Genomic DNA, 17,299 nt, shown 5'->3' with positions numbered 1-17,299 from the left:
TTGTTTGAAAACTGGGCTGGAAACTGAGTGCCTTAACTTAGAGTGTGGTTGTTAGGTTAGAACAAAATGTATATATATTTATATGAATAATTATACCATTTAGTATGTTTTTTAAGCAATTTGATTGTACAAGGATACCTATATCATTATACACATTTATGTCCTCATGAACCGAGTACAAACACACAAAGTTTGCTGCTTCAGTATTTGTAGATTTTTTCTCTCCACTTTTCTATGGTATACAGAAGAAAAAATATATATAAGCATTGCATGAGTTTTAAAGGCTTTTATTGGCAAAAAAAAAATAGATTATGACCAGTCAATATTTACAGTGTTGACTCTTGTTCTTCATAACCTCTGCATTTCGCTCTGGAATGCTGGATATTAGTTCTGGGCCAAATCCTGACTGATGGCGATCCATTCTTATCTTATTAGTTATTAGAGTTGATCACAATTTGTGGGCTTCTGCTTGTCCACTCGTCTTTTGAGGACTGATCACAGGTTCTCTATGGGATTGAGATCCGAGTAGTTGCCTGGCCAAAATTTCAATATGATGATCTTCAAGCCACTTCTTTATAAATCTTGCTTTATGACATGGTGCTCCTTCATACTGGAAAATGCACGGATCAACAAATTGCTCAATGATCGTTGGAAGAAGTAAGTATTGTAGAATGTTTTGATACCATTCTTTATTCATGGCAGTGTTTTGGGGCAGAATTATGAAATCCCACTCACTTGGTTGAAAATCAAGCCCACACATAGATGGTCTCAGGATGCTTCACTGTTGGCACAAAACAGGTTTCATGGTAGCGGTCACCTTTTCTTCTCCGAACAATCGATTTTCCAGATGTCCCAAACAGTCGGAAGGGAGCTTCATCAGAGAAAATAACTTGGCACCAGTCGTCTTCTGTCCAATCCTTGTACTTCCTGCAGAATTTCAGTCTGTCCTTGACGTTTTTCTTGGAGAGAAGTGGCTTCTTTGCTGCCGTTGTTGACACTAGACCGTTATCCAAAAGTCTTGGCCTCACTGTGCGTGCAGATGCTCTCACACCAACCTGCTGCCATTCCTGAGCAAACTTTGCACTGCTGGAGACACGATTCCTCTGGAGGAGATGGTCCTGGTTCTTGTTGGACACTCTGGGACATCCTGAAGACTTCTTCACTACAATCGAACCTCTCTCCAGGTTCTTTCAGGTGCAATGTTCTTTGTAGCAATTTCCCTGCATTTGAGGCCATTTTTGATGCAAAGTGATGATGGCTGCACGTTTCTTTGGAGGAAACCATTGCTAACAATAACACAATAGCCGCTTTTCCACTGTCGGGCCAGTGCGAGCCAGGACTTAAAACCGGCCAGGAGGGGCTAATAGCCTCGGGCCTGTAGCACAGAGGCCAAAATAGTGCTGCGTTTCCACCGTTGGGCCAGAAGCTCCGCTGCGCTTCACTAAAATCGGCCTTTAACATGCCTCTCAGAAACAAGGTCACGAAAACCCTGCATTTCACCAACAATGATAAGTTTTCAGATAACAAAAAAAATAATAAGTGACTGGAACTAGCCCAATCACAAAACGAACACCATAAAAGTGGCCGTTTGTTTGCATGCTTTGTTAAATATTTAAATCCAAAAGTATTGATGTTCTACTATAATAAGTGCTACATTGATCATAATGAATTAATGTTCTACAGGGTATATATAATATGTAGTATAATGGAATTAAAATTTCTCAGGGCTGTCTAGTATTACTACAATTTTTAGGGTTAGAGTTATGTAATGTTATGTAATGTGTTGTGTTGTTATGCTGGAAAATACAATGCTTTTTTCAGTTCTGGCGTCTATAGATCCAGTTTCTGTGAAGATCAATGAAAAAAAACACACACTCTGACATTAAATTCACACATTGCCTTCGAATGCCATTTAGAAAGCATAACTTCTGTAGTCTAATCTGAGACACATGATGAGTTTTTAATATCTGCGAATGTACAGTTTTGCTTCAGCTATAAATAACAATGCCAATAGTACACAAATTATGAAATGACCCTTTCTGTTTCTGATCAATGCTTTTGTGCTGGCTAATAGCTTTATTTTAGACAGCTCTAGAAATCTTCTTCGCCATGAGGAAAAAACAGTGTAGCGGAATAAACTTTTCTTGACATGGTTACTAATCACTATAGCAAAAAATACAAATTCTGTCATAATTCACTCATTCTCATGTCATTCCAAACCAGTATCATTATTTTATTTTTTTTTTGTCCATAGAAAATAAATATTAAGTTATTTAGCAGAGTGTCCAAGCAGCTTATTTCCATACATTAAAACATACATTCCTCAGAATTTCCTTTTCTCAAAATTTCAAGTTTACCGCTCATAATTCTTTTTTAAGACTTTTTTTTTTCAGAATCACATTTTCTCACAAATGCAAGTTTATCTCATAAAGTCTTACTCCAAATTGGGATTTTATTTATTTGTTTATTTTTAATCATAATCCTTAATTGACAATTTCTCAATTGTAAACTTTTTTTTTTTTTTTTCCTCTGGCTGTTGCAGGCTTATATTTTGCATTGTGTAGCTTAATGATTTTTTTCTGGACATGGTTACAAATCACTTAATTAACTAAACAAACAAACAAACAAACTAAAAACATCTGTCATTATTTATATGTATAAACCCGTGTCACTGTTATTCTTCTGTGAAACAGAAGTCGATTTATTTAACTGAATGTAGGCTTCTCATTTCTATATATTAAAACATACATTGAGCACAGCTCCGAAAAGCATCTTAAAATAATATTATGATATTTTTATGGTGCTTTTTTTTATCATTTTGGGAGCTCAACAGCCCTAGTCCCCATTCGCTTTCATTGTATGGAAAAGAGCAGCCTAGACATTCTGCTAAACGTCTCATTTTGTGTTTGCTGGAAAGTCATACAGGTTTGGATGTATATGCCTGTAAAGCAAGTACCAAGCTAAACATATAAGTAAACACATTTTTTTCCCAGAATCACTGCATTTCAATTGCCACACTCGGTGTTTAAATCAAATTGGTTATAAAATTCAGAACCATTCAGTTTTCTCTTTAAAAATACAAATAAAAATACGCTCACGAACAATTCAGAAGCTGCATTTTTGTCACAGATAGTTTTTTCTAGAAACCCAGTGCAATAAATTCAAGAGTCATGTTTTTTTCAGTATAAAACCTCTTTCACCTCCAGCGGTCAGACTGAACTTAAGCGTCCTCTTTGCTTGTACAGAGTGACCTTTCTGCGTGAGATTGGCCCTTTATCCCTGCTCTCTGGCAGCTGTAAACACATTTTCTCTTACCTGCATTACCCAGTGCCCTTTGCTTGTGCCCACGTCCCGACCCTCTCTATGTGCCCTTGCCGTTACATCCCTCATTTGTCTCTCTTCCCAGGTGGTTGTTCACACCAGAGCAGGAGAGCGGCTGTACCGAATCTCACCTTGGGCAAAGTATGTGAACAGGCATGAGAAGTCCGTCATCTATGATTGGGTACACTGGGACCCTCCTCAACCTTACATTGTAAGTGATTATATCCCCCCAGCATTGGTGTGCCACAACCTTTTATTTTTTAGTGAACTATAATGGGTCCTCAATTTTCAACCCTTGTATTTAAGTATAACTGTGTCATGTAATGCATTTTTAATTTTGATGGCCAAGTATGTGAGAATATTATGGAAGTTTATTATAAAATATAAAACAAAAGGTAATTGTGACTTTTTATCTCACTTTTTTTTCTTTTTCAAAGAATTGCAAGTTCAAGTCCCGGAGTTATAACTTTTTACTTAATCAGAACTTTTTACTTAGTCAGAATTCCAAGTTTATATCACAGAATTATAACTTTTTTATTATTTGTATTGTAACTTTAAATCTATCAAAATTCTGACCCTTTTTTTTATATTAAGTTTACATCTTGCAATACTGGCTTTTTAATTTTTTTTTATTTTTTACTAAATTTTTTAGTTTCAGAATGCAATTATTATTATTACTATTTATTTATTTATTTTCTGACATTTTAGACACCTATGAACATGCAGAATTGCAAATGGGCAGTTGAGAGGAAAAAGTTAGATAAAAAGACCTTTATATATATATATATATATATATATATATATATATATATATATATATATATATTTTTTTTTTTTATACACTTTCATAAAGTACTCTAGTTAGGGCATGTGTGTGTACTGTATATTCCTTATTAATTGAAGTTTCCAAGCAAGGCAAACTGTTTCTGAAAACAGGAAGATGAAACGGCTTTATAAATACAACATGAGCCATTTCATTGCTTTCTTCTTAGAGTAATTTTACTTTAATGTCAAGTCAATACTGTGAACATCATCTCCTCAGACTATGAATTATATATGCCCATTAATGTCCGCCAGTCATGATTCGGTGAGATTCCCCAAATTAGCTACTGTCAGCTCTGTCAGCGGCTCCATCTTGTCTACAGTTGTATTTGCATGTACTGTGATGTTAAATTTGGATGAAGAATTATTCCAGAGATCTTTCCCTGCTCTTTCTGTGCCAGCACAAGCATCCTCGTCCACAGAAGCCCAGGAGCTTGCGGATATACGAGTCCCATGTTGGCATTGCATCTCCGGAGGGCAAAGTGGCATCCTACAGCAACTTTACACACAACGTGCTGCCTAGGATCAAAGATCTTGGTAAGAGACTGTGTCTTTATCACAAAACTATAGATAATGAGGGTTTATGCCTAATAGACTTTGGTTCAAAGTGACTTAATCATGAGTATATTTTTTATAGCCTTATTTTATTGTTTTGTTTTTTTTGCTTTGTTTTGATTTGTTGCCTTAGATTAATTAGTGTATCAGTTTTATTTCATTGAATTAAATTGCTTTATCCACACACAGATTTTTATTTTATGTTATTTATTTTGATTTTATTTTATATCTTTGTGTTTGTTTTTGTTTTGTCTGCACTGTTTTTATTTTATTTTATTTATTTATTTTTTTAAATATATTGCCTTACAGTAATTATTAGCCAGGTTTCCATCTAAAGTTGCGAATTTAACTTTTGCGCAAAATTGGAAAATCGCACAAAACATTTGCGAACAACCATTGTTTCCAGCCTGCGAGTCAAAGAGAACAAAATCGTCACTTTCTGATAAACTGGCACTGTACATCACTAAGAAAAGTAGGAGAAACTACTAAATATATTAATTTTCCTATATAATACATTATTTGAACATCAGAGCGAGCAGACAAAATACAATGAATGCGGTTATTGCTTTCGGAGGTGGATGGAACAGTTCTGGAAGACAATTATACAGAAATACTTTGATGACAGACTTTGCTCTGGCATTTCCAAATGACTGTATAACAACATTTCAGATACTCTGAAACAAGACTGGTTCGCTGGTTAGTCAGGATTTACCATCCCATAGCACACAGTCACATGACTTCTTTTGACTCGCTTAGAAGAATTTATTAACAAAATGCATTTCTATCTCCCACTATTTGCATTAACCCTTTTTCACACAAGTCAAAAACCACCTCAAGCGAGCGTAAAAACTTTTTTGCGAATTCAGGAATTTTTATTCAAAAATTAGTTTTTCCATCACTCGGTTCTGATGTGATACTTCAAAATGCGCATAAAAGCAGGGTGATGGGAACCCAGCTATTGTCTTTGTCAGCAACATTTTATTCTAACAAATGACTTCATTCATGGATGTTTTGTTTGCCTTGGGTTTTATGTTGGCTTTATTTTCTTCTTTTATTTATTGTGTTTTTATTTCATTTTTACAGTTCTTTTATGAATGCTTTAAACGTGTCTTAAAACAAACTACTTTGTCTGTACATGGATGTGACACATGACCAATTCAACATTTATATTTTTCTCTGACCTTTTGAGACAAAATGTTTAAACAATGATCTGTTTTTTTATATATATTCTCTCAGTTTATAATTTTGTACTAGTTTTAACACTCTGTCTTCAATCAAATCATTGTGTTAGATAAACTTTTCATATGAAAAGACATTTCAGACGGGGAAGATAATTACTACATAATGTTATGCTTTTAGAGAGACACTTAAATTTTTCTCTGCTAACAAAAAAACAATGGGCTTCATCAGTAGCAGGTCTGTGAAGCATTTTATTATTTTTGATGCATCACAGAGAAGTATTCAATTACTACGGTAGAGACTCACCATGTTTTTTGGAGATATACCATGACAGTACCATGATATACTTTAAAATACCTTGCATGACTATTAAAGTATCGTGCTAAATGAATATTTAAAGCATTTTGTACAAACGTATATATCAATGTACCATGGTATTACATCACTGTACGTTGGTACCATCACAGTACTTTTTGTAAGGACACAAGTAGGGCTGGGGCTCTAGTCAGTAAATCTGGTTCCGTGATTACCGATGTGTTTTGGAGATGCAGGGGGTATTTTCAAGTGTTTAACAGACACAGAAGATGAGGCTTATTGGTCTGTTTGTGACTGAGTTGGAAGTTGACAAAACCATTCTAAACCTGACCGATCTGGTTCTCGAGTTCTCGAGTCACAGCATTTAACAGCTCACTGAAAGGGACAAACATCAGTGAATAATGACTTCATTTCAGGATGTTCTTCTAAACGCATGGAAAAGAGCAACCAGCATATTATTTAACATTCTCCCTTTAGTGTTCCACTCAAAAAGAAAGACATACAGTTCTGGAATAAAATGAGTGTTTGATAACATCATTTTGTTAGATTTTTTACAGCCGAAGGTCCAGACATTTATCTCAGTCAGAGAGTCTGAATCTGTTGTGCTTTTTGGTGTTTGAATTAAATGGTACTTTTCTTCACTTCAATACGAGTAGATTGTGGGCTTATTAGATCAAAATTTCGCATGAACTAGAATTTCACTTTTAGAACTGGAAAAGATCTTGCTAAGAGTTTGCTTCTTTGACACTTATTTTGTTTGTTTTGTTTGCATTTGGTTTTTATTTTTGTGTCCGTTTATTTATTTTTGGTTTCGCTTGATTTATTGTTAAAGGGATAGTTCACCCAAAAATAAAAATTAGCCCATGATTTACTCACCTTCAAGCCATCCTAGGTGTATATCACTTTCTTCTTTCAGACAAATACAGTCAGAGTTCTATAAAAAAATATCCTGACACTTCTAAACTTTGTTAATGGCAGTGAATGGCTGTTCAATAGACCGATAGAAGTCCAATGAAGTGCGTCCATCCATCATAAATGTGCTTCATCGAATCGATGCATTTGAAAAAAAATGAAAACCTTATAAGCAGTAATCTCTAGCTTCCGCTAACTGCCGTATGTGCGTTCATGAGAGAGTGACGTTCCGGCGTAGGACCTAGGCGTTGCGTTTGCTCTGGTGAGAATATGCTAGTCTCTGGCTTATATTTTCCTCTTGGCGTATAATGACATCCTGCAACATTTTTCTTTACAAATCCTCGTTTTTTCCATTCTTATTCATGACCAGGGTTTTGTTTTGCTTTCTCCTCTGCAGTTACGTGTTCATAACTTCTCACCGGACGACTACAGCGATCTGTCGAAATTTTCATTTCAGGATGAGTTGGGGGTGGCCTTATTAAATAAAACTTTAAACTTTAGAACATCACTTTTAAAAGTAGAAAATCAAATCAAAGAAACATTAAATGAGCTCTTTTGGATAGTGTACACATACCTCGTATTGGGCCACAGATGGCCCTAAGGGCCCCTTCTACATTTAGGCATATCAATTCTATAGAAATATCAGGATGGTGGGTTCCTTTAGCATTTTGGAAACATGGGAAAACATTCACACCAACTCCAACATTGTGCCTGTAAGTAGCACAGGGACAAGCACCACTCAAGTTTTGCTCAAAAAATATGAACGTTAATAAATATATATTTTATTGCTTGTCGGCAAAACAAAAATATGTGTGCCCACATAAAGTCCTACAAAGCCATTCGCAGTAACAAATATTATGAGAGAATAATTCATGCATATGTCCATGCATTAAACCAGTATGTTGTTGCAGTGTCCTCTTGTTAATGAAAACAGATGTTTTGAAATTATGCAAAACCATCATTCTCTGTGTGGGCATTTGGTACACACTGCCGTGGGGACGACACAATATCAGCAGAACAGCAGAAATGTTTTTTTTTTTTTTTTTTTTTTTCGCTCCCACGTGTTTACTTTGCAGGAAGGTTGTATAACTAAAAGTCACAACTGAAAGTTTGCTGTGGCATCTTAATAAAAGATGCGATTTGAAGCTTCAAAATTGTAGTTGGTTCAAAAATGAAAATGCTGTCGTTTTATGTGCTGGCTATTTAAATTAATTAATTTGAAACTGAATTAAGATAAAAGCGTGTAATGTTATTTTTTTACTCTAAAGTCATAATAGTCATCTATGGAAGGCATTTTCTGCCAAATTTAAATAAATAAATGAAATGATTAAAATTAAAACCAGATTAACTATTTCATTACAGAAAACTGTACGCAAAATATGTGACAAAATTGAGAATGAAATTAAATGATTTCATTTTCACTGTGACATACCTGTCAAATTGAAAAATAAAATGCAATTGGTGATTTCACATTTCATTTTCAATACAGTCTCGAGGCAAGACTGCCAATATTAAAATGAAAAGCAAACGTGAAAAAGAAACTACACATACAGTTTTTACAAAGCTCTTTATTAACGCTCACGCAATAATAGTGACACAATTTAAATTTAAATGTAAATTTTACTTGTCATTTTAATTCCTCTTTTATTTCACTGTTTTCATTTTCGTTTTCATTTTCGAAGACAACCTGCATGCAAATCATATGTTAATGAGTGGGTGTGGCTTATTCAAGTAACGGCACTAGAGAAAAAACCGTCGAAGTCTCGTGTGCATGAGTTGAATGGTGGTTGAAACAATGTGTGAAACGACATTAAAATGTGAATATATTGTAATCGAGACATAGCGAATCTGTTAGTGAGCTTTTGCGGGAAGCTGCTGCAGCATTAGAACGTGGAAGAAACAACCAGCCTGACCAGCATGCGTCAAACCCTCGACCCACTGCAGTTCCTCGGCCTGAGCCCCCACGAGACTCCCCGGAAAATCTGCTGTCTGCTGAGTTTGTGACGGCTGCAAAATGTCCAAGTGTATCCAAGATTAGGGGTGCTCCGATCACGATCAGCCGATCGTTAATGCGCATCTCGTCAGTAAAGCCGGTTCTCTAATCAGCGGTTAATTCCATCAGGTGCGTGATTTCACATAGAGCAGCTGTTACTACACAGAGCCATTGTTAACTGAGAAGATGCGCCAATAAACGCTGAAAATGAACGTGGATTTGCGCATCTTCTCAGTTAACAATGGCTCTGTGTAGTAACAGCTGCTCTATGTGAAATCACGCACCTGATGGAATTAACCGCTGATTAGAGAACCGGCTTTACTGACGAGATGCGCATTAACGATCGGCTGATCGTGATCGGAGCACCCCTATCCAAGATAGATTCAACTCGTAGCAAAATTAAGTCATTATCATCTGAAATGTTTGCTAGCTGGTTTAATTCTGCTGCTATACTGGCCATAACCGCCATTATAGCTCCTCCACGTAACAACGTAATTGAGCCACACCCACTCATTAACATATAATTTGCATGCAGGTTGTCTTTGAAAATGAAAACGAAAATGAAAACAGTGAAATAAAAGAGGAATTAAAATGACAAGTAAAATTTACATTTAAATTTGAATTGTGTCACTATTATTGCGTGAGCGTTAATAAAGCTTTGTTAAAACTGTATGTGTAGTTTCTTTTTCACGTTTGGCTTTTCATTTTAATATTGGCAGTCTTGCATCGAGACTGTATTGAAAATGAAATGTGAAATCACCAATTGCATTTTATTTTTCAATTTGACAGGTATGTCACCATGAAAATGAAATCATTTAATTTCATTCTCAATTTTGTCACATATTTTGCGTACAGTTTTCTGTAATGAAATCGTTAATCTGGTTTTAATTTTAATTTTAATCATTTCATTTATTTATTTAAATTTGGCAGAAAATGCCTTCCATAGTCATCATCATCATCACCATTATCATATATAATTATTTTTGTTAAATACCAGATTCTCTATTTTAAAGTCAAATGTCACAGTAGTATTGTTTAATATTTTCATATTTTACTTAATATTAATTTAGTAATACAATTATTAATTGGAATTTTATTATGAATTATAAAGAAATTGTGCTCTAAATTTTACTGCAAAGTTAAATATTTTTATAACTTTTTTTAAATACTAAATTTTATTTTTAAATAGTTGTATATAATATTAATAATAAATATTAATAATAACACACAATAAATATTATTATCATGAAACAATAATAATATCACAAAACCTTTTTGTGAAAAAAAGATTAAAATCAGTAATTTGTTCAGACTTATTTGATTCTTGAGTTTAACTCTAAAACGTATTGTTTTTATGGAAAATATCTGCATGAACATTCTTCAAAATATCACATTTTCCACTAAAGAAAGTACGTTATATGGCATAGTGGCTTGAGTAAATAATGACAGAATATTTGTTTTTGGCTAATAAGCACTGCTCTTTTTACTGTCATACACACAGGTTATAACTGCATTCAGCTGATGGCGATCATGGAGCACGCCTACTACGCTAGCTTCGGTTACCAGGTCACGAGTTTCTTCGCAGCATCAAGGTAAATATATCTGAAGCTGGAAAATGTTCCAGTCCATTTCATGTTAACATTGTTTTCTGACTAACCAGGTTGCAAACCTAGTGAACTGCCTTGCAGTAATTTTTGCTCCCAGTTTTGCACATTCCTTGTACATTTAAATATTTATTGTGTTTCAGTTCTGTTGTAGACAGTCTTTGCACTGCTTCAGGTTTACATTTGTCTTTCATTATTATTTCTATGTATATGAATTTCCATTATAAAATATAGGCACTGTTTATGTAGCAGACATTTCTCCCCAGGTGGTGTTCTGTATATAACTTTGTATGTGACAGATGAAAATTTGTGTCTACTGTCTAGACTAGAGGCTGTTCACACAGAATGGGTTATTGCATTCTGCTGTGTTTGACCATGTTTGACCATCACACTCGCGTCTCGCTTCTTTTGCAAAATCTCATGCATGACACAGCGTTTCCCAAAAGTCAGTGATTAAGTTGAAATAAATAAAAAAATAAAAAAATAAATAGAAAAAACCTTGCTTCTGGTGTATTCACTTCCATTTAGCTGTACAAAAACAGTCCATTATGCTGCTTAATATTATCTTTTAATATGATGTCTTAATCATAAACAAACTGGTTTGTAGCAAATATATTAACTACACTAGCAAGAGTGCATATTGCACATGTGTTGTGATCGCAAATGTGTTATTGATTTTATACAACAGTTCAATAATCAAGAAGTTTATATTGTTACATTTTAGCCACAATATTGTCAGTATTGTCTGACTTGAGGTAATCTAACAGCATTGCATTCAACCAGTCCACCAACTCCGTCTCTCATTATGTCACTGGTTTGCCTCTGGTCTGCTGTGTGTGTTCATGTGTTTTGGAGGAGGCGTGGCTTTGGAGAGTGATTTGCATGAAATCTTATGCTTTCAAAGCTAGCTTGCTACTACTAGCCTCTCAGAAATCGCCTTCCCTACCTACCTAACAAAATAACAACTTTAAATTATCTTTTGGAGGGAGATATCTCAGTCCAAATTGATGTGCGATTAATTAATTTAATTAATCAGCACATCATATAATTAATTTGAATCGCTTAACAACCTTTCCTCTTCCCTGCATCTCACATTTTTAAAAGCTTTACTAACCATCAAGTAACTTAATAAAGTGACTGATCTGCAACACTAGGCAGAAACTCTGTGAGCCAAAGTTAAAAATGACCCTGAAAATCAACTCCGGGGCACACCTGTTGACCCTCAATGAAAAAGATGCTGTCTTGAGGCCTATAACATGGTACAGTTCACTCATTTTTATCTTCTTAATGTTCAAAATGAGGTAACTGTAACACCCCTCTGTGAAAACGCACACACACCATGAAGACTCTGTCCCACATCTTTGGCCCCAAATCACAGAGAGGCTCCTCTGATGGGCCCGATAATCTCCCTGTAAACACATTTGCAGTTAATCCTGTGGAGAGGTAGGGACCTCAGATAAAGGAAGACAGGCAGGAATTCTGTATTTACGTGCTTTATTCCGTCACTCGTCCTTACCGGCTAGTGCTGAAGACAGCCTATAGTGCGAGAATAATGTATACAGAGTAATTTCACCCATGATTGATCTCCTGAGTCGTTTAAAAAGTGCAAGGTCTGGATGCTGGGAAGGGGGTGGAGGCGAAAGGGGAGGGGTGTTGATGTCATCACCCTGCATCATGTTTGCTGGAGGAAAGCGATATGATGATAGCTAGAGGACAGATGAAGCTTCGTGCAGCAATTACACGGAGGAGATACGTGAGGAAGCACTGATGGAAATGCGCCGCTTTTCCCCTTTGTTCCACAAGGAGCAGTATGGAGGCTTTGAACTCTGCTCAGAAGCCATGACGTTGTAAACGATCTGAGATTGATTTTTATTTACTGCCATATTTGTTTGTTTGTTTTTTACACGCATTTGGACAGCACGGTTGATGTATTTGCAAATGTGTCGTTCTGTTGGTTTTGCTAAACACAACTGTTGTGTAGAGCAGATTTTTCTGAGCTAAGCACATGCACACGTACATAATGTGGCAGATCTGAGATGGTATCCAGAAGGTTGTAAGTTTGAATCTCAGCCGTTGAGCCACTATGGGGTACTAGAATTGCACTGTTTTGAGTGCATGAGCATGTCTGCTTTTGGATTAGTCATTATGTGTATATGATTGGCTGAGTAATGGAAGATTGGACAGATCTTGATTTGGAAAAAAATCTGAACCTGTTCTTCTTGATTTCCATGTTATTTTCTGTTTGTCCTTTCAGTGTATTTGTTTTTGTTAATTTTTTTTTTTTTTTTTTTTTTTGCTCTGAATAACTGAATAACTTTATAGCAATTTTTTTTCTTATTTTTTCTTAATTTTTGTTGGTTTTGTTTAATTATATTTGGATGCCAAATGTGTGTTAACAGCATTTCTTTTTTTAGGGCATGTTTAAATTAATCGAAAATCATCACAAGTATTTTCTGTTTGGAAAAACTACAAGTATTTCTCCATGTAATAATTCATTTGTTTATTAATTAATTAATTCATTCATTTATTTAGTTTGCAATCATGAAAATGAATTTTAATTTAGCTACTTTTTATTTGTTAATGAAAAACATTTCAATTATATTATATTATATTATATTATATTATATTATATTATATTATATTATATTATATTATATTATATTATATTATATTATATTATATTATATTATATTGCTTTTTATTTTTATTATATTAAATAGGCTAAAGACCAAATCTTATAAATAGAAATATTTAAATTAATTTAAATATTTGTAAATAATTTTGTCTTTTAAAAGATTGTTTATGTCTTTTAAAGTTTTCAAGCTATAAAATAAATGGCATAGGCCTATATTTTCTATTTAGTTATTTACTGTTATTTTTTTGCCTTTCTGCCTTTATTCATATAGAACAAGAAAGACATTAAACAATTGTATAGGAGAGATGGAAATGAGATTGGAAATAGACCATGAGCCGGGATTCAAACTTGGGTTGCCCGGAGCACTGTTGCACCATATGTTGGAGCGGAGCCCACAAGGCAATGGTCCAAAAAATAGATGCCTATTTTATTATCTACTTTATATTCTTAATCTAACAAATGGCTTCTTAAGTTGTTTGTGTATTCAGCTTACACTTTAAGTGACATGAACACAACAGACCAATTTGCAATCATCAGCCATTATTATAGCTCTAACTGTAAAGCCGGCTCCAGCAATGTTTCACACTCGTGTTTTTTTAACACTTCTTGCAGCAAGCAGATATACTGTTTTCTGAAGTCCTACCAGTGCATCTTAAGTTTTGCGATGAACTCCGAAAGATATCTCTATACTTTTCAAAGAATTGCTCTTAAACTTACCAGTGCATCCTGTGTTTTGCGAATCTCTCAGAAAGATATCTCTATACTTTTGAAAAAAAACAAAAAAAAGGTCTTAACAGTCAGACTGCTGCTAGTTTCAAACTTAACCCAAGACGAAGAGCATGCAGCTTGACAGACAACCTCTGCCCAGACTGCTCTGATATCTTGCCTTCATCTGTTCTTCTCTCCAGTCGTTTCGGCACCCCAGAGGAACTCAAGGAGCTGATTGACGTGGCTCACTCTCTGGGTATCATCGTCCTGCTCGATGTGGTGCACAGCCACGCATCCAAGAACACAGAAGACGGGCTGAACCAATTTGACGGCTCTGACTCCTGTTTCTTCCACAGCGGGCCCCGTGGAGAACACAGCCTCTGGGACAGCAGACTCTTCAACTACTCTAGGTGAGACTCAACATTGTTTTTCACATTTCAAACACCCTACGCTTCACGTAAGTTACACGGCTCTCTCATTATACAACACCTTTCGTAACACAGTGTTGTGTAACATAACACAAGCGCTCTTCTAAAATCTAGGCTCCGTTCCAAACCTTAGTGAGCTGCCTACAGAAGCAGCATAGATACGCTTTCGACCGGAAGGCTGTTTGAGTAAATATGCTGCCTTCGAAGATGCCTTGTTTTTTGCCAAGTTGTTCTCCAGGGCTGAAGATCTTCCTTAGAAACTACAGTTGATGTTTAGATTTACTAATACTTAGCAAGTATTGTAAATGCAATTATTGTAAATAATGTACAAGCAAGCAAACAAATAAATAAATGAAATAAACACATACATTCTAAAGCATGCAATGCTGCACAGAGAATGAGGCAGATAATACTTGGTGGTCAATGCTTTGTTATAGATACTTGAATAATTGTTTCAAAAATGAATAGTATCTGAAGAGTGACAAGCTTGATAGTAGTTGGTGGACAATGTGGAACAGATTTATTATATGTATAATTTTTTCAAATGTAAAAAAACAAAAAGCCACATCGTTAGTATTTGTTTGTAACAGACTCTACTGAAATCAATAGACCTGTGGCTTCTGTAGAATTTGGATCTTTAGTTATTTCAAAAGCTGACAGTGAATTCAAATGTATAATTACATTATACTGTATGCTGATTAAGTCCATTAATATCTGACTATTTTCTTAGAAAGGCCAAGAAACTAAGACAATTAAATGAAAATTTGTAGTATAAATCACCGAATAAGTGTTTAAAGGGATAGTTTTCCCAAAAATGACATTTCTGTCACTTCCAATGAAAATGTTCCAATGAAAACTCCACTTGTTCCAAACCTGTATGAGTTACTTTCTTCTGTAGATATTTTGATGAATGTTGGTAAACACACATTTAACAGTAGCTGTGACTTTCACTGTAATTTTACCATCAACGATTTAGAACATTATCAGGATGACAGAATTATTTTGCCATTTTTTGGGTGAACTCTACCTTTAATTGCCAGTATTTGAACACATTAAGGAAGAAATATTTTGTCATTGGATCTCCTTGTTTTCATCTTTTTCATTGAAAGCATCTTAGATGCTTTCAGATTTTTAAGATGATCTGTCAAGTAAAAATTAGTCCAACTTCAAAAATAGCTCTTGGGATTCCTGTATCCTGTCCGCTCTACTTATTGTTTGATAAAAAAAATTACAGCTATAATAAGTTCTAAATTAAGACGTTAAATAAACAGGCCTAGTTATTTTGAATATTTTGCATATTGGTAAAAGTTTTTTTTTTTTTTTTTTTTTCTCTAATGTCTACTTTCAACCACTCACGTTTACTGTTCTGGAACTATGCTGAGAGTGTGTGTGTATTCTTGAGTTTTGCTTGGAGGTCATATCTCTGTAATTAATAATGTGGCATGGAATTATTCTTCCATAATTAGTTCACCTCATCAGCACTTTTGTTTCCCCCATAATCAAGCATTAACATGTCCTTATCTCACACAACGGAATATTCATGTAAAATTCTTAAAGCGTTTAAATATGCTTTCTGTTTATGAATAATCATTGCAGTATTTGCCTATTTAGACTCATTCATCCCTGAAAACAAAGAGACAATGCAAAAGCGCTAAGAGGCTTAGAAATGTGGAACTCACATTAGGCCAAGTTAAAGGGACAGTTCTGTCATTATTGACTCACCCTCATGTCGCTCCAAACTCATTTGGCTTTCTTCCATCGAACACAAAAGGAGAACTTACGCCGCTTAAATGGTTTGGAATTCTATAAGAGTAAGTAATTGATGACTTTACATTTTAGGGTGAACTGTCTCTTTAAATACCAAGAGCATGGCAGTTGTTTCAGTTACTGTAGATTCTATTTAAGGTAATAACTTACATTTGACCTGGTCCGTTTTTTTCATCATTATAGCTAAAACTGCAGTGTGTTTCTATAGCCATTAGGTTTTCATCAGAAACACATGCCAGCTCATATGTTAATTTTCTTTTTTTTCCCCTCTCTCGAACCCATACTGGGCAAGTCTTTAAATTGGAACACCTACTGTACTCTATTTGCCTCTGGCAGAATTCCCATTGCACCGACTTGGGCTGACAGCAATTACTTCAATGTTGTATATGAAGCCTCTCTGCCAAAGCGCAGTCTGAATTCCCCATCAATATGTCCTTCCTCGTTGTTCACTACCTTTGTCTCTCTAGTCTTGCATGTTAAATATGCTATCTAAAATTCAATTAATCACTTTCAAAATGCAATAATTGCTCCACGCTTCTATTTCAAATGATGCGCTTAGAATAAGAAATATTGCCCATTTATATATATATATATATATATATATGATATTTTTCTCACAGCATTCTTGTTTGTGAAATATTTTGACTTGTTTGACTTATTAATAATCAAAATAAACAATTATTCTGCCTTGTTATATAATTCTAGAACCTAACTGAAGCTTTCTGTTACCAAGTAACATACATTTCTTGCATGGATATACAATTAAACCCATATGTGCACAGATCTGCTATTTTAAGATTTATCTTTTGGAATATATTAGATAGTAAGTAATGTAGCAGAAATATAGAGAAGAAAGGAAACAACTGTTTGTTTTATGAAAATGATTAATAATTAAATGACTCGTCTAATTAGATTGCGGAGCTGGAAATGTTTTGGGATTTTTAAATTTGTTTAAAAAAAATTTTACCGCACCCTGAATCTTGCAGGTCTTTGTATGTCAAAACATGTTTGATTTGTAAGTTATGAGTGATTTTCTTTTTGATACACAAATATCGCATTC

The 17,299-nt window shown here is 34.7% G+C and overlaps 1 protein-coding gene across 1 annotated transcript in view; it reads left to right on the top strand.

Moving 5' to 3' along the window:
- The window catches only part of gbe1b (glucan (1,4-alpha-), branching enzyme 1b), a 174,252-nt gene that overhangs the window by 59,744 nt on the left and 97,209 nt on the right, over window positions 1-17,299 (top strand). The window contains exons 4-7 of the mRNA XM_059533431.1: window positions 3,407-3,532; window positions 4,545-4,680; window positions 10,599-10,689; window positions 14,245-14,454. Coding sequence (XP_059389414.1) covers window positions 3,407-3,532; window positions 4,545-4,680; window positions 10,599-10,689; window positions 14,245-14,454 — 563 coding nt within the window. The remainder of the gene's footprint in view (window positions 1-3,406; window positions 3,533-4,544; window positions 4,681-10,598; window positions 10,690-14,244; window positions 14,455-17,299) is intronic.

This window comes from Carassius carassius, chromosome 41 (assembly GCF_963082965.1).
Source record: "Carassius carassius chromosome 41, fCarCar2.1, whole genome shotgun sequence".
NCBI lineage: Eukaryota > Metazoa > Chordata > Actinopteri > Cypriniformes > Cyprinidae > Carassius > Carassius carassius.
Note: the sequence above shows the minus strand (reverse complement) of the source record. Positions and strands in the feature narration are given on the sequence as shown.